General features: G+C 41.8%; 1 protein-coding gene across 6 annotated transcripts in view; it reads right to left on the bottom strand.

Annotated features, from left to right (window-relative positions):
• Positions 1-22,967, bottom strand: part of Sox5 (SRY-box transcription factor 5) — a 970,651-nt gene that overhangs the window by 265,590 nt on the left and 682,094 nt on the right. For 4 of the 6 annotated variants that reach the window (XM_035448567.1, XM_027430149.2, XM_035448569.1 and 1 more), the window contains one exon: positions 19,823-20,033. The exons of the other annotated variants lie outside the window; for them this stretch is intronic. In XM_035448567.1, the coding sequence (XP_035304458.1) occupies positions 19,823-20,033 (211 nt within the window). The remainder of the gene's footprint in view (positions 1-19,822; positions 20,034-22,967) is intronic. 6 annotated transcript variants of the gene reach the window in all.

Genomic DNA, 22,967 nt, shown 5'->3' with positions numbered 1-22,967 from the left:
AACCTAGAGGGTCTGAGAGTCATTTATCCCCTTTTACAGGGTAATTCCATTTCAACTCTACACACACACACATACACACAGAAGAGCTTCTAAAATAGTAGATTTCCATATAGCCTTTTAAAAAGATCTTCACTCTTGACTCTCTGTCCTCATAGTCCCTCCTCAGAAATTCTTCATGAGGTGCCCTCATTTGAGAAAGGAACTTTTCTTTAATTAAGCTCAAAATAATATAAATACACGCAAAGTCTGCACAAGTCAAGACAACAAAAACAAAATGGATTTTAAACTGCCTTAAATACAGGCATCCTGAACAAGTCCAAAACATTGTAGACTTCCCAAGAAATATGTGATTAAAAATTAGTTATTTATATATCTTAAAGAACATTTAAATTTTTATTATTATAAAAGTCTCAGAACTGAGTTAGCCTAGTAGTTACAGTCCCTAAAATTATAATTGCAATCAGGAATTGAGTTGTACAATATAAAGCAATTACTAATGGCACATATTCCTGCTGTTCATTGTCCACAAACATGGGGCCTGCTAGTGCCTGAGCATTCAGCACTCAGGAAACTCCATATGCAGTGATGAACACTGTATTTCCCAGCCATCATTAATGTTACGTCTGTGTCAGGGACAGTAAAATTGCCCTGACACATGTCAACTGTCTTGGGTCAAATGCCTAGCAAGAACTGGTTCTTCAAGACAATTTCTGATAGAAATTTGCAAAGAGAAAACAAAGATGGGGATTTTTTCTTCCTCCAGAAATAAACACTGATACTTTGAAGGACTGTAACTTGTAGTTATCAGATCTCTTTACAGAAGGAACTGAGGAGGATTTTAAGCCTAGAAATATCTGCGCACATTCCCAACCAAAGCTAGGCAGATGATGGAGATCAGGGTGTCAAGTTCACCTGAGATCCTCCTCTCTGCAGCGGATGGGAAGGTGGGTTAGCAGGGAGATAGGCCACTTAGACTCTACTCAGAGTTTAAAGCTGGAATTATTAAACTTCCATCTCCTAATGGCTGATTTGCCTAAGAAAGTTACTAGAGATGCACTGTACACAAACCTGTTCTAAAATGTTTCTCCTTGGAGTCTCTAAACCAAGAAGAAAAAAAGACAAGGCAGTTGGTGACATTCAAGGGGCCACAGTAAGAAGAACTCAATAGTTACTACTAGTGAAAAAATTTCTCTAGCTCCCATTTCTCTTTACATTCAGCTCTGTGTTAACAGCCACAAAAGTACCATGCAGTTTCAGAAAAGCTAATTGTATTTCTCAACCATTTCATTCTAGGAAAAAAAAAATCTTTGGTCTTTTCTGTTTCATGGTTCTTTCAAAGTTTTCAGCCTATTGGGTATACAATAATAATTGTTATTCTATTCTGCCTAATGATAGACCCTTCAACTTTTATCAAATAAGAAGCAGTTTCTTCCCTGCTTTTTATTTCTTTACACAACTCAGAGGCTCAAAGAAGATAATTACAAACAATTCCTCAAGAATGGTTCAGTTAATGTTAATTTATACAACAAACTAATTACTGCCAAATGGTAAGAATCACATGTGGAAGTCCCTTCTCCCACGCACACAACTCAACCAGCAGCCATCTGTCTCAGCTCCGGAGAGTGCAGGGACACCCAGAGAAGACTGGGGGAGGAAGGCTGTGGGCTCATCAGTTTAGCGTCCTCGCTGCAAACCAGGCCCCGAGGACCACATGTGTGCACTATTAGCCAGTTTCAGGAAATGAAAAGAGAAGAAATATACAGACAGAAGGGTGTTCAGTGAAAGCTTGAAAGCTGCATTTTTTCTCTGCAGGTACAATCTACATTCATCAAATACTGGGTGGTTTGTATTTGGTTTTAGATACAAACTACATGCTTTAATGCCATTCTAAATGTGTTTATCATTTCCCTATGCATAGAGGCATTGCTGATTCTTCTTAAGGGAATAAGCAATTTTACAATTGAGACATGGCTTAGTCTATACCTGAAGTAATTAATAAAATAATATCCTTGCATATTTTAACAAGAGATACTTGGTAAATTATCATTGAAATCATATATGACATATATATATATATATATAGAGAGAGAGCTAATAGTAATTTTTAACATTGAATTTATTGAACTATAGTAAACGCAGCAAAATATGGACAATTCATTTCTTTAAAGTGACAAGATTAATTTTGGCATGTAAGCTATAATGTCTTTTCAAGTGGAATAAAAAAATCTAATTGAGGATAGAAGTATATTAAAATTTATTTTTATATAGATTAAAAAGAACAATCACAGATACCTTCCAGCATTTGAACCTCCAAAAAGAGATATCAGTCCTTGTCAAATATGCTTTGAGTGAAAAAGAAAATGAGAAAGCATACGGTAGTAAAATAACATTGATTTTTTCCCTGACATGAGGCTTCTGGTATTTTAAAAAAAAAAATAGTTCACATGTAACATGTTCTCATCTCACTGAAATTGTTCTTTTTACTTCATGCATGTGCAGGTAGTTAGCTGACCCAGGGGAAGAACTCAAAACAAACTGGAAGCAGTGCACAGTAAAGGCTAACTTCCTCTTTGCACAGAGATGTCTAAGCACTCAGAGACTTGCATGGAGAAAGCCAGGGGAAAACACTCCACAACACAGTGTGCCCCAAAATCTCATGTGGGAAGACTAAAATGCCATTTACTTGAAGCTCTTTCTTGAGTTTATTTCATTGAAGTTGACACAAGTTCTAGGCTGGAATTAGGAATCCTTCTGCCTCTGCCCTAAAATTCAGGTTTGCAGTGTATATTAGAATGCCAAACTAACTCCCCCCCATCTGAGTGCAATGGTGACCTGCAGAATACTTTTGCAGGTGTCATAGAAAGGAAGAAATAAGCAAAGAAATGGTAACCGTGGTGATGTTAATGGAGTTGTTGCCCCCTCATGGGGAGGAGGAAGCATCTCCTCACCTTGAAGCTGCATGTACCCAGCTGACCTAGCACTCACATACTTTGGGAAGGGTCTTAGAGGACACAGGTGGCAGAAGGATGACCTCAGTCTCAGTGATGCAGCTGGGTGTGGCTTTTCAATGATGCTTCTGCAAAGGACTCTCCATCTGTGTTCCTTGCACAAACTCACTGCTTAGCCAGTCAGTCTAACTTGAACAAAACTGTTTCTTTAGACTCTGTCTTTGATGTGAAATGAAATTCCTTTACCTAGTCCCATGAAAAATAATCTAACAGTAGTATACATACTATTAATTGCCATTATTTTAAAATAAAACACACACCTAAGATTACACATATAATAATGAAGCAAACACCAGCACCCAAGCCTCAGCCCTTGGTAGTTTATTCAGGGACATCTACTAGGATCACCACCAACAGCCCCTAAGGTGGATGGCCCTGAGTTAGGACAGAAAAGGCCCAGGATGCTGTTGAATTAAACTGTTCAATCTAGAGTCACTGGATAACAGACTGACCACACCTACATTCCTATTCTTCAGGACACCTGTAGGAAGACATGCTATTTAGAGAGACACATAACAAATATTTACGACCTGAAAAACTATACTGTTCAACTCCATCAGCCTTGAGATACATAAATAAACATGTAAAACAACAAACATGACCAGAGACCAATAAAATGCTATAGCCACAAAGTGATTGCTTCATATTATTTATTTATTACAAAAATAACCTTTTGATTTTCCAGCAATCAAAAATGCAAGATGTAGAAACTACTCTCTGCTCAAGGACTTCACTGGGCTTCCTTATGGTTCTAAGGGGTCATAATCTAACAGGGAAGAAAGACAGATTTCTTAAGAAAGAAGGATAGAGGTTTAGAAAACTGCTGGTAGGGTTGAAATTTTAACCAAATATCAAAGGTCAACAGTAACCAACAAGCTGTAAGTTAAAGGAAAATCACTGTTACTGAATAATTTATAAGCAAAGAAAAGCATGGCGGCTTGGGTAGGACGTGAAGGCTTGTCAGAGCAAGGGTTATACAGAGGGATGTGGGGATGATAAGACATGGGAATTAAAGCTAAAGACTTAGACAGGAAGTGAGTTCAACAGGCTGGAGATTTAGACAGGAAGTGAACTCACAAGGCTTGAGAAGACTGGAAGTGAACTCACCAGGTTGGAGACATAGACAGGAAGTGAGCTCACCAGACTGGGAAATTAAATAGAAAGTGAGCTCACCAGGCTGAGGAGTTAGGTGGGAAGTAAGCTCATTAGGCTAGAGACTTGGAAAGTGAACTCATTTCAGCTTCAAGGTCACCACATCCACTTAAGCTCTGGGAGATAAAATGTGTAGGATAGCACAAGTGCCACACCCCATACTACCTCAGGCTTATACTCCGGAGAAAATGTTAAATAATGTTATCACCAAATCTTTCGGCCTGCTTCCCCACAGCCTTGTCTTCAGCAGACTATGTACACAAATGGATTGCATGTTATTGACAGGCAGCAAGAGGTCAGAGCATGCCAGAGTAAATTATTTGTCCCATGTGTATATATGTCTTAATTAAAGAAGTATCCATTAAAATTGAGGTTAGAGTTACAGAGTAGACATCTTAAAGTATTGCTGTGTACTCATACTTTTATTATGTATCAGTAAATGATACCAAACTATTATTTCTTTTTGTCCCTGAATAAGATTTAGTTGAGGTTTTACTTATTATCATGACAATCTGTTTCACAGTTCCAAACAGATGGTATTAAACAAAAATCCAATGACAGTATATGCTATCCTCTACAATCATAGTGAGCAAAGCAAAAGGTGGTTGGATAAAGGAAAATAAAACATTAGACCTTTAGCTTATTTGCTGGTTTACAAAAGGAAAGGAATTTGCTTTTTCTTTTCAGCTGTGAACTTTCTTCAGGCAGATGGTGAGAAGGAGAAATTGATTGCCCTGCAACACCCAAATATGATGGGATGAGAACACATTAGAGGAAGCCATGTTATGGAGAGATGGGTCTGGTGGATAGCGTAGTCATGTTTACATAAACACCTGAAGAGAACTGGCTGAAGCTGTCAACTGCAGTAGTCATAGGAGCCATACCACCTCCAAAGACGAACAAAAATATGTCTGCTGATATGTAAATATTAATCTTGGAAGCAATTTGCTCAAATATTGACTATGTGGTAGGCCATGGGTATAAGAACCTGACCTTCCAGACAGAGCCCACATGCCTCGTCCTTGCATACCCTTTTTCCAGGATTTGAAATTCTTGGTCTTTTTCCTTAAAGGTCATAATCAGGTTGAGAACAAGAGCTATGTATTTCATTTCTGTCTTCTCACTAAGCCATAAAATAACCACCATATATCAGGACCACCCTACATACTTGGTATCAAGAGGAAAGGGTGTATGTAAGTGAGGGATCAAAGAATTAAGGTGGAGACTATAGAAAAAGAGGTACTGAGTCCATTTTGGGACTTGCAAAAGAGTATACACAGAATGTCAAAAGAATTAAAAAGCAATGGAAAAAAGCAAAATACAGAATGTGAGTGAAAATTCCCATTCTGTACTTATTTAGCAAAACTCAGTGTAAGCAAAGATTGCTGAGATTCATCAGGAGGGTGCTGGCAAGATGGCTGGGCAGGGCAGGACAACTGCCCCCAAGTCTGATGACCTGCGTTCAATCCCTGGGGCCCATATGGTGGGAGGAATCCACTCCTTAAGTAATCCATCCTTTGGCCTCCACATAGACATTGTAGTATTCCCCACCCCTGTGAAATAAAGAAATGTAATAAAAAAGAAATCCAGCATGATGTAGGTGATCCTTAAATCTAGAGTAACATTATATTATTATTTTACATATATATTGTTTGTTTATGCACATATATTAATTTATTGAGAAAAATTGTGGAGATCTGGGTTGGCAAGATTATTTCTCATAAGTGTAAATACTAATATAAAAACAGAGAGCAAAGATCGAAAGGAAGACAGCATCTGTGTAACCTTGGGTCCTCAGCAATATCAAACAGACAGCACTTCTCACTGTTCAGAATCACAGATACGTTCCAAAGACACAATGGAGAATTCTCTTTATAATGTAATGAATCTTGAAACTGGCAAAAACCACTTATTTAGATATGTTTAGTTCTTGAAGAAAAGGTAAAAACCCTGTGAGGACAAAACCAAGAACTCTAAGCCTCTCTGCCTTCACTAACATCATCTACTCATCCCTAACTACATTCTTTCAGTGAAAGATCTAGGCTCAAATCACACAGTTTTGCTGACCCCTCATTTGGGATGTGTGTCCCTAATCATTCTGATGGGCTAGGAGGAGTTAAGGTGAGAGCAGACAGTGACACCGTGCTCAGTGGCCGTGCTGAGCAAGAACAGAGATAACCAAAGTTCGCCAACATGGAGTCAAATGCAGCAGACACCGCCATGTCCTACCATGATAACTTGGAACTGGGTGTTTCTTTTTCTTCTTGCAGTTTGGATAGCCACCATATTAATGCTGAGAAGTGACATCTCCTGTTTATACATCCCTTGTCCCAACATGCCCAACCTCCCAGCTAGAAGCATTTCTCTGCTGAGATGCGGTACCTGGACATGCAGGCTGCAACAATGGCATCGAACGGAAGCCCACAGAAAGGAAGAAGAACTCCAGTGAGAAGAGGCTGCATTGTCATCACCACCAGGGGTTCTGCTTTCAACTCTGCCACAGCTAAGGGTGAATAAAACTGTCCCAGGGCTGGGCAGAGCACACGCCTCCCATACATGGTGCGGAAAACACATAAGTAAAAGAAATCTCTCAGGGAAACCTTGACAAGCCCAGCTTAAGCACTCAGAGCAAGAATGCTGACAGGGCTCTAATTCACCTACAATACCGTCACTACTTCCTTGCTAACACACCGAATACCAGTATAAGAGAGCTGTCCAGCTACAGTTGACCCTTGCCCGACACCAGCACACTGAATACCAGGGTAAGAGGGCTGTCATGCTACCGTTAACACATGGCCAATACCAGCACACTTTCCCATAGACATCTCCCACAATTACACCTCAAATACAGCTCTGTAGTGATACACTGTTTATGAGCTGATAAAGTCACTAGGGTCAGAATGCAAGGACAGCCACACTAGTTAGCCATGGAGGCCAGGCAATTGTGATACACACCTTTAATTCCAGGAGCCACGCTAGTTAGCCATGGAGGCCAGGCAGTGGTGATACACACCTTTAATTCCAGGAGCCATGCTAGTTAGCCATGGAGGCCAGGCAATTGTGATACACACCTTTAATTCCAGGAGCCACACTAGTTAGCCATGGAGGCCAGGCAGTGGTGATACACACCTTTAATTCCAGGAGCCACACTAGTTAGCCATAGAGGCCAGGCAATTGTGATACACACCTTTAATTGCAGGAGCCATGCTAGTTAGCCATAAGAGGCCAGGCAGTGGTGGCACACAACTTTAATCCCAGGACTCAGGGGACAGAGGTGTATGGATCTCTGTGAGTTCAAGGCCACCCTGAGCTACACAAGAGTGAATTAATCTAAGAGAGAAACAGAGCTCAGACCTTTAATCCCAGCACTAGAGAGGTAAATAAGGAAAAAGGAAAGGGCCTCATGTGGGATTCAGTTTCCAGACAGGGAAAGCTATTGTCTCTGAGGATTTGTTGAGACAGGATCATCCATTTTGGTCTGAGGTGGAGGTTAGAGCTAAGTGGCTGGCTGTTTTGTTTCTCTGATCTTCAACTTGAACACCAATATCTGTCTCTGAGTGTTTTTTTTATTATTAATCCTGTTACAAAATTCTACCCTGATATCATGTTAATGTGTGAGAGTAAACTAAAACTTGAATTAAGTCAGGGCTTAGTATGTCAGCAATGCTTACACAAATTGACAGGCAACTGGAGCTTCTTGGAAGGGTTAGGAAAACACATGTGGTACCATCGTGTGATTCACTTCTGATGACAAAGTTTGCAAGTCCTATTCTGAAGGTCTACCTTCTTATAACTGTCCACCTCAACCCAAGAAGGACGAAAGAGTCAATGATTTTGATAATCTCCTGCCTTTGTTGTCCTCATAGCAGGGCCAGTCTCAGAGGGAGATTTTACATAGAAGTGTCACTGAAAAGAAATAGCACATGGCAAGTTTCTCCACAGAGACAAAACAAAAGGAGAAAGTTCAAGAAAAGGTTCTTCACCCTTCCTCAGAACTGTCAAACAACTTCTACTGGCCAAGAATAGCACACAGTAAACACTCCAAACAAAAGGAACAATGAAAGACATATTTACTTGTTCAAGGCCTTGGTTTTTCTTTCTATTTCACACACACACACACCCACACAGGAGAGTCTGAATTGTGTTGATAAATACCCACAGCAGTCCCAGTGAGGAGGGGCGTGGTGAGGAGGGGGGCTGTCAGGTACCAGATGGTTGTCAGCTGCTCAGCACCACAGAGACAGACCCACATACACCAGTCACGTGCCCACATGTAAGACAGGATATGGGCTGATGGCTACATGGGTCCTGACATGTCACCACTCAAATGGGAGGGAGCAGGGGGGAGCTGGAAAGTGGTAGTTAAGATGTTTCTTTGTCTTTAATCATGAGGCCCTTTGTATTTCCTAAGGAAGAAATGAATTATATTCCAGAGTAATCTTTTGGCCAATGTTTAGTAGTTATCTGGAAATTTATTGTATCCCAAAACTATGTAACACGGAGCTGTTTATTATATTGTTTGTCAAATGGTTTCAAATGACCACTACATGCTTTACTCCACACATACACACACACACACACACACACACACACAATCAAATTGAGATATTTTCAGGTTTTTCACATGTATCATCTATAGTATAAAATACCCCCAATGGTATACATGAATTGGGACTACAATATACAAACAGAGACATCATTATGGTTCGTTTGCCCTCAGTTTTGATATTAAAGGCCACTAAGGAGGAAGTGGCTGTGTCCTACGTGTCTGGGCCATTCTCAGTGTCTCCAGCCTAACACGACATAGACCTACACTGCTTCTTCTCTATGGATATGGGAGACATGTAACACCAATGAAAACAGGTGAGGTCTAGAAACAGTCAGGGTGGACCAAGTCCATCTTTATCAGGACTGATGCCATTATTGCATCAAGAATAGTTCCCTTCCTGCCGGGCGTTGGTGGTGCACACCTTTAATCCCAGCACTTGGGAGGCAGAGGCAGGTGGATCTCTGTGAGTTCGAGGCCAGCCTGGTTGCCAGAGTGAGTGCCAGGATAGGCTCCAAAGCTACACAGAGAAACCCTGTCTCGAAAAAACAAAACAAAACAAAAGAATAGTTCCCTTTGACTTGGGAAAGAATTACATAAAAAAAAAAAGTTGGGTGAGTAAGAGCTGCCTTTCAAATTGAAGACATCCTATATTTCAACAAGACTTTCCCTTTGGCTTCCAAAGTTTGTAGTACAAACTTGGGAGTGGAGGGCACAAGCTGGTCTCCAACTCCAACAGCAGTGAGATGGGCCATCTTAATCAAAACAAAGTGTCCAGGTCATATGCTCCTTCTGTTTGGCCCAGCCTCTCTGCTCCCTTACGCTGCTGGCCACATTTCCCCTTCACATCAAGGGCAGCGTTCAAGGTGCTTGGGGGAGTCCTTGAGGTCTCAGGACTCTGGGAGCAGGTGGCAGAGGCAGCTCTGAGTGTCCTCTCCACTGCCTCCAATGCTGTCCGTGCCTTCTTCATGAGAGAGTCCTATTAGAAAAAAAGACTGAACACCCACTAGAACAAAGCTAAGCAGGCCTATTTAATTAGGGCAAATGCTTGATAGCCACTTCTCCGTGTTAAACACACAGCCACACAGGCCTGGGAGGTCTGATTAATTTTAATATGCATGGTTGTGACAAGTGCCTCGGGGGTAAGGGAGTGAAAAACACACATGGGCACGCAAACACACAAACTCCTCAGCCAGGCTGTAGTTAGCTTCTGAAAGAGGCTCGTAGGCTGCCCAGATTAGAGCCTTACTATTCAGCTGGGGCTGGAACCTTCCTTGTGAGGGAAGAGAGGCCTCAGAAACAGGTGGCTGGCTCTTCACTCTTGAATAAATGATATCCCCAAAAGCCATGATATATGATCAGCAAGAAGGGCTGTTGGGGCTCCCCTTGTGATTATTTATAAATATGTAGCCAGGGTCAGCAGGTCTCCCTCTGGGAGCTCTGCATTGAATGTGAAAATCTGGAATTGGCGGAGTTAGTCGAGGATTGGGGAAAGAGGTATACATTTATTTTATTAAAAAATCAGAATTATCTGGTAAAAACTTGTTGGGTCTGGCCTATGCTGTCTCCTCAGTACACACACACACACACACACACACACACACACACACACACACACACACACATGTTGAAGCAGGAATCAATATTTCATAGTCAAAGTCCTTGTGCTTTTTATATTAAGACAAATATCCAACTTAAAACCCAATATTAGCTTGACTATATACAGAAGGATATTGGAGATCAAGGATACTTCGAAAAGTAGCTACATTTTATTAGCCAAAAAAGCAAGTTCTTAATTGGCCATAAGAATAGAAGTCATGTCACGCCAGTGGTTGTCTGTCCCACAAGCCCAGTTTGCAGATCAAGGCCCTACAGGGTAAAGAGAAGTCTCACAAATAGTCCCTGAGCCTCCATGATGCAGATATAAATAAATTTCCTGTAACACTTAATGAACCCAAACAGACCCGGCTAAACCACCATGATGGCGAGTGCTTAAAACGCTACTTTTGGGGTGTGAATGAGACTCCCTTCAAGGCTTCAAACACGGTCAGCCGTCTGCCTAAGTTCAAACACTGCTTCATGGAAGAACACTCTTCATCGTGTGAGGGCGTTGTCTCGTCTCAACCTTTGAAAAACAAGTCCCTTTGTCATCATTTTATGAGTGTTGATTTCCATATAGGGGTGCCTTTGAGAAGGGGTGCCCCTGGGTTAGAGTCTAGCTTGCTCAACGAGAAGAGAGACATTTCCGAGTGACAGACAGCACAGTTGAACACAGAGCCACAGTGCACGAGGCACAGCCCTTGACAGCAGCTGGAGTGTGAGGAACAAAACTTTAAAGAGATCCATTGAAAAGTCCCCTTGTTTGTCCTTCATGGGAACAGCACTGACAAAGCCTCTTCAGGATGTACTTTGTCAAAGGGACAGTGAGCAAACGCACCTCAAACCTCTGCCAATTAAAGTATTTCAGGCTTTCCCCTGATGTGCTCGCTTTCTCTCTCCGCCTCATCAAATGCAGAGCTAAAAACAAGAGCGAGTTTCAGAGTGCCCGTTCTCTGCTCAGGGAGAGGGATGCCGTTGTGCTCTTTGATTTGAGATTGTGAATCTCTATTGTTTTCCCCGGGACAGTCTCAGAGTCTCAGGTAAAGGAGGCTTGATATAATTTCTAAAGGGTGTTCCACAGCAGGCATGTGAGTGCGAAGAGGGGGCGCCTTTAATTACTCTGCACACTCAAATGTTGCATTGCCTCCGGCCATGTTCACAGGGCCAAATACCACATACTCAGGACCATCTCTACAGAACGACTGCCTTGCTACGGGAGCACACACCCCTGACAAACCTGAGCTGCAAGTGATGCCTACTTCAGCAACTAGAAACTCCAGGGTCACCTGGAGGAAGGCGGCTTCACATGTTTGAGGATTTATACTTGCATACACCAATACATTTGCATTGCAAATTAAAGGGACACTGACTGTCACACACTGTTTTCTGGAAAGTTCTACAAGTCCTATAGAAGGTGCCACCAAGTACAGTGGATTGGGTCCAGGACAGATACAAACACATGAAAGACATACCAGACAGCAAAATCATGTATTTTTCCAAGTTTACAAAGAGGCCCCGGTATTATGAACATCCAGTCCTGTCAGTGGTGAATTTTGTTGCCTTTCAGCCACAGACCTATGATACACGGGGACAAAGTGAGTGAAAACTCGCCTGTCTCCACCCCGATAGTCTGTGGATGATTCTCAGGGAAGCTCAGGGAAGAGGCTGGAGGCATGACGAGGGCAGCTCATGAACTAGACTTTTGCGAGCTCGGTGTCTAGTTTTAGTGGTTCTCACAAGAAGGGAATTGTCTGTGGATCCTATGCAGGAGAGCACAGAGCCATTTTCAAAAAAGCAGTACAGTAGGCCTTGGAGAAAATGCTGTGTCCCTGGGGCCTTATAGGACCAACGGCAAAGACTTTCTGGGGGAAATCTGTCAGTGGACCTTGGTGCCACTAACGATGACGTCAGAACCAATGGCTTCTCACACACAATGAGCATGCTCACTAAGGCAAACCAGTTCTAGACATGGGAGCTTCAGTCTAAGGATGAAGAACACAGAGAGAAACAGAAGCCAAGCAAAAACAGGCATGCGTCAGACCTGAGAGAGGAAGCCACATGCACACGTACACTTGGGCATGCTGGGGCAGACAGAAAGACACAAAGGAAAATTAACAAATGACAGGATAGATGGATATAAGCGAATGGTAAAATTTGAGACAACTATAACTCTTTGGGACTTAATATTTACTTTTAGTGTACAGTGGTATACTGGGAATACAAGAAACCCACAAATGGAATATTACACGGTCCTTCCTAGTTTTACAGGTCAGAATTCATGACCTCACCCACTGTTAATTTAGAGGAACTCTTTTTCTCCATTGTGAAGTCATTCTTCACTTAAGAAACAAGCTAAACACATATTTGTCTGGGTGAATATATGAATATATATATGAAAGCCATGAACTGCTTATAGGTTAGCTAGCCACTCATTTGTGGTTGGTATTCTAGATCCCACTCCCCAAAGGGATCCTAGATAAAGAACACTGCAAAGTATGTTCCAGTGTACCTCAAGAGTGAGAGTCCTTAATGAGCACACAGGAGGCCCCCGTTCAATCCCAGTATTACAGAAACAAAACCAAATGGATAAATGAAGACACATATAGTTTTAAATTCTGGAAACAATGTTCATATATCATTGTCATCTGGTCTTGCTTTAGGGTCAGCAACAAAGCAGAGTTATGATCTATGTCTTGTCAACACATTTCCTATTAAGACACACATATCATACATATCTTAGTGCTATGTCCTGGGTCTCTGAGTCATAGAAAGAGGTAACATGAATGATCCCAAAGGTCCTGCAATGATGGGGAATGCATTTAAGAAAAGGAGAAGACAGACCAGATGAGCTGGAGAACCTGACATGAAGAATGGATGTGTCTGGGTAGGCTGTGGAGGGTGGAAAAACACAAAAATACACGAAAAAGACAAATGAAAACAAAATCAGGTCTCAGGACCTGATAAAAGTGATAAAAGGCATCAGTCAGTGGGCTGCCACCCACAGCTGGGACTCACAAGGGCCAACCTTGTCACCTATGCTCTGTTGGAAATGAGGAATCATTCCGATAGCATGGAATGATCACTCCCCATGGTGAAGACGGCAGACGAAGGAAGTAAACAAATAACTGAGGAAAATGTGGGAAGAACTGGGAGGGAAAGTCTGTGGACAGCCTGAGGGGCAGCATGGGAGCAGTGTTGGGGGGTAGTAACAGGGGGCAGCATTGGGGGAGCAGCATGTGGGACAGTCCTTCTGTTTTAATTCTGGGTCCTCCATACAATAAGAGCAGGGTCAATTTACTAAGATATTTTTTAAGTAAGAAAATTGTTAACTTCGGTGTTTTAAATTTTGTTTTATGTTTATTTATTTAGTGCATGTGTAGAGACACAGTGAGACCATGGTATGTGTGTGGAGGTCAAAAAAAGGACAACTTGTAGGAACTGGTTCTCTTCCCATTCTTTGGGTCCCAACCAGGGGTAGAACTCAGGTGGCCACACTTAGTGAGCTATTACCAGCTGAACCATCTGCCAAGGAAACTGCAGAGCTCCATGAGGGTGCCTGAAGAACTTGCGAGCACTAAAAGGAGGTCATAAGTTTTGGAAAATTTCTCCTCTCCTTTACCTGTGTCAGCAACAGGGGAGCAGCACTGAAGGAGATTCAGCACGGTTTTCACAGAATATTTTGTAAATTTAGTATGATTACCACAACTTTAGTAACTATAATATTGGAGTAAAATTAAATAAATGGCCTACGATACGGTGTTACATTGGAACAAGAGTAAACTTTTTTTTTTTTCGAGACAGGGTTTCTCTGTGTAGCTTTGGCTCTGTAGACCAGGCTGGCCTCAAATTCACAGAGATCCGCCTGCCTCTGCCTCTGAAGTGCTGGGATTAAAGGCCTGTGCCACCAACACCAGGCAGAACAAGAGTAAACTTAAAGGTAACTCTAACTCCCCCTTCCTGTGAGACTCAGGCAAACTTTGTAACATGGAGATCTAACAAAGACATGTTTTGCTTTACAATGTTACATCTACAATTCTATTACTCCACAATTATTTTGCTCCCAGACATTTTTTCTGCAATGATGGTTATTAAAATTTCAAGGTTTTCTCATTTTTCTATTCTTTTTTTTTTTTAATGGCAAATTAAGCTCAAACAGTCTACAGTGTGATAACTGTGTCCTTAAACACTTTCTCCAAATCTGATCACTTACTGTGTAACATTTATTTTAGTGAGGAACTAATGACTATCATTTCATTTTTTACTATTTCAGAGGAATAGAGTGTAGGAGTAAATAAAGTACTGTGAGAACTTAGAAAGCTGTATGTGAGGTTGGGGATTCCAGACCAAGGGCAACACCAGCTTAGATAGTGGACTAGGATGTCTCTGATCATCAGATTTCTCATCTGATAATGAGAGAAAATGATCCTAGCAACTGAGGTCATTTATGCGTGTTCGGTTCTTCCCGATTCTTGTAGGGCTATACACACAGCCCAGGTATGAAGAATAGGCAAAGGTTTTCAATGAATTTCACATTTTAAATCATGTGTGATACACACTTGTCATATGTTAGATTTTATGCCTTTTCCAAATATATCATTGCACTGGGTGTCTTGATGAAGCATTATGTGTTACGCCAATCTTCAGTTGCCACACCTAAGAAAGGCTAACTGATCCTACAGACTTCCTACTGAATGACAATGGTGCAGAAGAGAGGTTGGTAGATTATATGTGGTTTTCCTTTGAATTTAGCAGCACATGTCAGTTAAAGGAAGAATAGACAGTGATGGACAACATGATGGCCCAGTGAGTAAAAGCACTTGCCTCCAAGCCCGATGACCCGAGCTCAATCCCTGGACCCTGCATGATTGAAGAAGAAAGCTTACTTTTGCAAATTATATTCAATTCTCAATACACGCACACACACATCCACACACATGCATACAATAGAAGACAGACAGACAGACAGACAGACAGACAGACAGACAGACAGACAGACAGACAAATGGATGGATAATTTAGAAGAATGGACACTAAGAATATGCATGACCAAATCTTTTTCATAATAAGAGCTGAAAACTCCAAGAGGGTAAAAACACAGCCCAATATAATGTTATGGTTTTCTCCTAAGATACACTTGAAAATATTTTAATTCATCACTAGGGAGAATCACAGGCTAGGGTAAACAAGAGGCGTTGCTTCTTCCACCCATAGTCACCTATTGTCCCCGACTGGCAGTCTCACCTCCTTGGCCTCCTCTCCTCAGGTCCCAGTCCCTGGTGGCTTGCTCTTGGCAGAGTGAGACTGAAGATAATGTGGTCTTTCTGATGAAATCTGTTCCCCCACCCCCACCCCACGACAGGAAGCCAAGATGTGAACATGGCCCCTCATAATGATTTCACTGGGCTTAATGAAATTTTCATCACAACCTGCTGCTCATTTTAATGGCCTCTGAGAAACAATGGACAAATGTCTGGAGGAGAGAAAATACGCCTAGCACTTAGCTCTGTTCCCTCCCTGCTCCTCGTGCCTTTCCACGGCTCCTTTCTCCACAGAGCTGCAACAAGGGCTTGTAGTTCTCCAACCAACACATTTTACATTTCCCCTTCATGCTGATTACTAAATATTTTGTCTTTTTGATCTAGGCAATGAGAGAGCCTCAGCTCACATGTGTGTGCTCTACCCACCATCACAGTCCCTTGTGTCTGGGGGAGAAGACGGGTATGAGGGGTCAGTCTCAGACATGGCCAGTACTGATGTCTCAAAGGCAGAGCTTTGAGTTGCTGGGAGACCTACAATCTCTTAAGACACAGGTTTTGCATGCTTTTCTCTTTGAAATCCATATTGTTTCTTCCTGAGTAAGAATGTGGCTTTTCTCAGATATAAATTACTTCTTGATGAGCATGTCAGTTGTTTCAGTCACTGAATGTGCATTCTTGAAAGTTGCATGAGGGCTCACGCCTGAAATCCCAGCACTCAGGAGACTGAGGCAGGAGGACCGTCATGAAGTTCAAGCCAGCCTGGGCTGCACACTGAGCCTAGGTGAACAGACGAAAATACGAGACCATGCCTCAAAATAACAAAGTATGTAAAAATGCATACACATTATCACCAGGGCAAATTACCAGTAAGAGTGCATCTGTGGCTCTGGATACTCAAAGCAAGCTCCAGGAGCTTGCATGTGTGGGTGTAAAGGCTTCTTCATGCTCTGCCACACAGAGATGGTTTCTGAAACTCCAGAGCGAGGGCATGAGCCCATGGGTCTCTACGTCTGCATGTGTCAGTATGCATCCATGTTTATGTGTGAGTGTGGTGCATGTGTGAGTTTGGTGTATACACAAACACACAGCTTTATTGCCCATACATGCACAGAGGCCAAGAGAAGACAGCACCAGACTTTCACTCTCTGCCCTACTTCCCTCGAAACAGAAGCTAGGCTGGTGGCCACCAACCCCAAGTACCTTCTTATCCATGTCCCCTTCAGCACTGGGCTTACAGACACACATGTGACTCCACCCAGTGTGGGGGAAGTGGTGACTTCTAGATGGTAGGTTCCCGCATTTGCACAGCAAGTGTTCTTACCAGCTGAGCCACCTCTCTAGCCCAAAGTCAGACTTTTTAGTTCTTGTCTTGTTCAGTTTAAATTCTCACAATCTTATTTAATAACACATTCCTCCTTCTCTGGGCATTTAAGTTTTTAAGAGGAAGAAATATATTAAAGGGCATTACAGACAAAGATAACAGCAAGGAAAGCCTTCATATTCAGTAATGCTGTTTCCTTGTGCCAGTTCTTCCTGCTAAAACATCCACCTTTGCTCTTCTGGAGTAGCTGCTCCTGGGAATTCAGCAGCTCCTACAATGCCCAGGGCTCCCCTGTACCTTTTGTCAGGTACCTGTGGGTACCTCCTGCTGCTATCTTTGCCACAGAGATTTGTTCATTGGGTTTAGGCCTCTCATCTACTTCCAAGTTCAGAGGTCATGCATCTATTGTCAGTCAGATCAATACAGTGGAAGGATGACAATGTCATGCACCAAATTCCCTTTAATAGTATCATCTAAAGATGCCCTCTTTGGACTAGAACATACAGAGAAAACTGGGACTCATTAGCCCTTATTGCATTCAGAATATATCAAAAGGTGTGACTATAAATTACTTATGTGAGGTAAACATTTCCCAACTCCTTCTATGAAGTCCGTATTGATATTAGGAATGTGCAAATTATGAACTAACGGACCTAAATGTAAACACCTTCAACAAAGTCTAAGCAAGTAAAATCTCAAATGAGATCAAGGGAACTAAGTGTGGCCCAGTTGGAGTTATTGCAACTTTGCTAGGTGGTTTAATGTTTGAAAATCTCTTTGGGAATTTAAAGATCAACAATTGTGTGTATATTACATTAATAGGTAAAATTTTAAACTCCTAAGATATGCATTTGGAAACTGTAAGAACCCAGATTTTAATAACTAAGAGAGATTCTTGTGCTCATGGATGAGAACAGTCAATGTTTTTAAGATAAGGCATCTTCCTTTATTCTGTGATCTACAGACACAATCCATTCTCATGAAATCCACATTATTCTTTGGATATATGAAAACTGATTTCAGAGTTCTTGGAGAAAGAAAATAGACTCAGATTAAGCCATAAAATCCCAAAGAAAAGGAAGAAAACTGGAAGAATGACACTATCCAAGGGAAGCCATGGTCATTAAGACAGCATGGTATCACAGAATGGATGATAGTCCAATGATTTGATGGATCGGAACACAGAGGGCAGAAGAAAACACACGATAGTCCAGTCACCCATCTTTGCAAAGAGTCAAGCATCCGGTGAATAGGGATCATCTTTCAGTAAATTGTGCTGAACAACTAGACACTCTGATTATACAAAAATGAAAGGAATAAGACATAGAACCTAACCTTTAAAAGATTAACTCAAAAGGGTTCCCAGATCTAAAGTATATAATGCAATATACAAAGGTGTAGAGTATAGTGTAAGAAAATTTTCTTAGACTCTCCATGATCACTTACACAAATCAAAAGTATAATTCATGAACAAAATGACAACTTGGAATCCATTAAAATTAAACTTTTTTTGCATAAGAAAATACTATGAATGAAAATACTAACCACAGACTGGGAGAAAAGGTTTGTCAATAGATTTCTGATTCAAAACTGGTATCCAAAATATATAGAGATCTGTCAAAAGTCATCTGTATTAGAAAGACTCAATAAAGGTACCAAAGCACTGAAAAGGCACTCCCCCAAAGACACAGAGATGTAAAATAAACGTATGGAGAGATCTGAACATTGATGCCATTGGGGAACAGCAAAGTAAACCAACAACGAGCAATGCATAGCTATGCGAATGAACGGAAATCCCCAAACATGACCGTGCCGAAGGCTGAGAGGGACGTGAACAAGCAGGGATCTCCCTTTAGTGACAGCAGGAAGGAACATTTGTGGACACTTTGCAGACAACTTGGCAGTTCCTTATAAAGTCAAGCAACAGCTTCCAATACACTTGGCCATGATGCTCCCGAGACCTGAAAATGCACTGGCTGTCATAGACGGCATGGCAGACATGACTTACAGTCAAAGTGCATCTTCTCTCCCCTGTCTTTGTTGGTTTGCTCACTTGGATCGTGCAGCTGATGAAGAGAGCCACTCTCGTGTGCTGAGTGGCTTCTGCACCCCAACAGGGTAAAACTGGAACAAGTCACCATCTGGATCTAACCTTGGACAGGTGAGCAAGGTTTTTTTTTTTTTTTTTTTTTGCCTTTGATTTACTTTTAAGAAAACCCTTGCACATATACATATCAAGTTCAGGAGGCTATCAGTAACTATGAAAGAGTTTTAGAGCTGGAACCCAAAAGGAAAGAATTCTAAATGTCCAAAAATGGAAGGCTGAGTGGGGCTACTTCTATATAATTATAATCACATATTTTATGATCTATATAAGGGGTGGACCTAAGATCAAGGTGGGATAAGATATAATGCTATTTAAAGGTTACAAATGCAACACAATTCTAAAATGGTTCCTGAGGGGGGAAATTTACTAGAGATGTACAGTGCAGGCTGCAGATACGTGACAAGTAGGAGGATCTTCTGGGCGATGCTGCGGCGTTCTATTCTTGAATCTTTAAGTTTCACTCAAGTATAACTTACTCATGTATAAAAATAAGGCTCACACTGCAACATGAATTTATGATTTTAAAAAATCTTAGTATCTCTGAGAAGAAAGGAAGGAGGAAGGAAAGAAGGAAGGAAGGAAGGAAGGAAGGAGGGAGAGAGGAAAGGGAAGGGAGAGAAGCAGGGAAGGAAGGAAGGAAGGAAGGAAGGAAGGAAGGAAGGAAGGAAGGAAGGAAGGAAGGAAGGAAGGAAAAAGGAAAGAATAATCTTCACAGCCATAGGTTTCTATTTTGTTCAACTTAAGAATCTAAAGCAAACCTCAGAACTAGAAGCTAAATCAAACTCCTTAAACCAAACTGGGCATGCCACAGTTTCCTTTCCCAGCCTTTACCTTCCGGCTCATTCTTGATGAGCTCTTCCATCTTCCTCTGCTTTAAGGTGTCCACCACGTCCGCTAAGCTGCCCTTGCGCCGCTCCGGAGTCCCCAGGGCTGTGCTAGACACGGACTCGCCACTCTGTCGCCCACCTTCTTCTGCCTTCTGAGGTGAGGTAGATGAGTTGTATGGGGCTAATGAAGACATAACTTTATTGCCATCGACTTCCTAGAAGAGAAAGCAAAGAAGGGTGGGTGATTTAAAATTCAGTAAGGTTTCTTTGGGGGAGAAGGAGCTCTGTGGCTTAATCTGTAGACATGTAAAAATGTGAGCTGTCACTCTGTAAGAGCAAGGAGCAAAGAAAAACTTAAAAACACTGTCTTCACTTTGCAAGCCAGCACAGAAGTGAGTCACGGATTGCTGTACAGGCACAACCCAAACAGGAGGCCATGAAGGGAGGCAACAAGTTCTTAAACTCAGCGGCAGTGTGGTCCTCCTACTACCTTGGCTTTTGTTGAAGGTCTCAGCTGGTAGCATGAATATTAGATGGAGCTGTCAACCGCATTCAACTTCCTGGGGACAGGAGAATGTTTAAACAAATCCCATATACGTTTGTACCTTGTCTTTATCTTCGGCTGACTCGTCTTCATTGTCCCCTAAATGGCACCGGGTCTCCCTTGGTGCCCCTCCCCCTCTCAATCTTCCACAACAGCCCCCCCACACTGGAGACTTGGACACTGGGTGGGACCATTATAAGACTGTCTCTTCTTCGGTGGAAGCTTTCCCCACAGGGCTCAGTGCTTGAAGCCTGGTCTCTGGCCCCTCCCCTGCATTTCACTTGTAGCATCAAGCACCATGTTAACCAGTTCCCTCAAGTTTTGCTTCTTTGTAATTATCTACTCTTGAGGGACTCTATTCTTTGTTCAAACACTTTGTGTTTTTGTCTTCTCTTATCTTTTCTCTCCCAAATTTCAAGAGCAAACTTGTGACATTTGTAACGCACAGGGTATATTTTGTGTCAAAGATATTTCAGGCATTTTTAAAAGGAATGAAGCTGGAATGATAAACAGTTTTCTTGCTTAAGGGTTTTCCCTGGGGTCATCACTTGTGCCCATAGTCCTTTGAGTTCCCACAAAGCAGAGTGCTGTTATGAGCAAAACTGTGCCATCCAGTTTTGTGAGTTTCACTCTGATTATATTTCTCATTTGTATGGCATGGAAGGTCTCCTTGAAAATACGAGCAAGTGTGAGCAAATAGAATATATAAAAGCATACACTATGCCTGCTGGGGCCTTCGTTGTCTGTGTAAGAGTTGTAACAAATGTAACGACTGTGTAACAAATGACACTGATAACCTCATTCTTTTAAAATTAAGGGTAATATTGGCTACCTTAAGTATACTCAATTGCTGGGCTAAAATCTTGTCATCTCAATCCCTGGAAATAATTATCAACATAATCATTGTATGTTAATATGATTTTGAACTAACAGATGTTAGTGGGAACAGGGTCATTAGCTGTAGGAGAAATACCAGTTTGTTGGATGGGCTGAGGCTTGTGAAGAAACACAAGAAGAAAAGGAAGGGAGACAGGATGCATGAGGAAGAGGAGGAGGGGGACATGCAAGGTAACAAAACCTTCTGAATCACAACCCTAAACCCCAAATAGCTTAATCCCAAGTGGCTTCCCTTTCCCGCCATCACAGAAGACACCTCTTAAACTCTGAGGGAATATTGTATGCAAACAATTTAGTTTCTGATGATATTTGGTTTGGGATATAGTATACAGTCATTGCATGCCCTTGGAAGGAAATTGCATGCCCACCCTTGGAGTTATTTATTTAAAAAGATACATAAATATAAGCACACAGAGAAACAGCACACACCGTCTCCTTGGAGTCAGAGAACTGAATACTTCATCCAGGAAACTAAAAACAATGTTTCTCATGAACAGCCCGCAGTACACAGCATCACAATACAGAATGCAGCAAAAAACATTTATATTCATTGCTCACTAAAAATTTTCCATTTTGTCTTCCTCCATGATCAAAGTAAACACACCTCACCTAAGGCTTCACCCTAAGTACACCCGTGTGTGCCTGCTTCTCACATTCAAGCACGGAGAACTGAAGAAACAAGAACACTGAGCTGACCGGTCACCACACACCTTTCTATGGCAGGCCATCCCGAGAGAGGATGGCTCCCACACTTGCATACAATCAGGCACAAGAGATCAGAAATTCCTTGCCAAGGAAGCATCCCATTTTGTACACCTTGCATACTGGAAGTTGATGTTTTGAAAGGTTTAACCTACATCACAAGGGTTCTGAATTCAGGTGCCACGGCAGGCCAGACTTAAAGAAAATTCATGAAGCATTGCTGCTATTTCACACAGGACTCCAAGTCACCTGTCAGATGACCTTTTAGCCATCAGCACTGCTAATTCCTTTGACGGTGGCTAACAGATGTTTCAGTCTGGGACTCCGTTGTTGTCTGCATGATGAGAATCTCACTGGGGAAGAGCTGGGTGAGCCTCTAGTCAAGAGAGTCTTAAGCTCCAGTTTCTTCCTGAGATTGCTTTTGCCATATGTAAAACATGGTTACATGTTTCTCTTCACTCTGATGGCATCTGAACCCTGGATACTCAACTTCCAGAAGCACAAAAGGGCCAGCATAGCCATATGAGTCTAATCTACTCCTGAAACCTGAGAGTTTCAGGATTTTGCAGAAAAATGCACACAACTGTGAGGTGCACTATACTGTGCAATGATGCCAGAGTGAGCAAATCTCTGAAGGCATTTGGTGGTTTTTCCCTTTGCTACTTGTCATCCTTGCAAGCAAGAGAATAAGAAATAGTGTGCTCAACATAAGCCCCTCATTGAGATGCCCTTGTGAAAACACACTTCACTCTTCCTAAAGACAGCATTTCACTATAAATACTTGAAGGAAAATGCTGTGTCTTATATTTAAGTGTTAATTTGGGTAATGAGAAAGTATTACTTCATTTGAAAGAAGGACTGTATTAATGTAATTCAACCACATCCAAAGAGCGCTTCATCCTTAGTTTTTGATCTTATAAGATGCATTACGTTACTTAGGTTTTGATTCTATATGTGGAAATTAAATTCAAACATGGTAGTAAAAAACATTATATTTATATCCCAT

The sequence above is a fragment of the Cricetulus griseus genome, chromosome 8 (genome assembly GCF_003668045.3).
Source record: "Cricetulus griseus strain 17A/GY chromosome 8, alternate assembly CriGri-PICRH-1.0, whole genome shotgun sequence".
Classification (NCBI taxonomy): Eukaryota; Metazoa; Chordata; class Mammalia; order Rodentia; family Cricetidae; genus Cricetulus; species Cricetulus griseus.
This window is presented reverse-complemented; position numbering and strand designations above follow the sequence as displayed.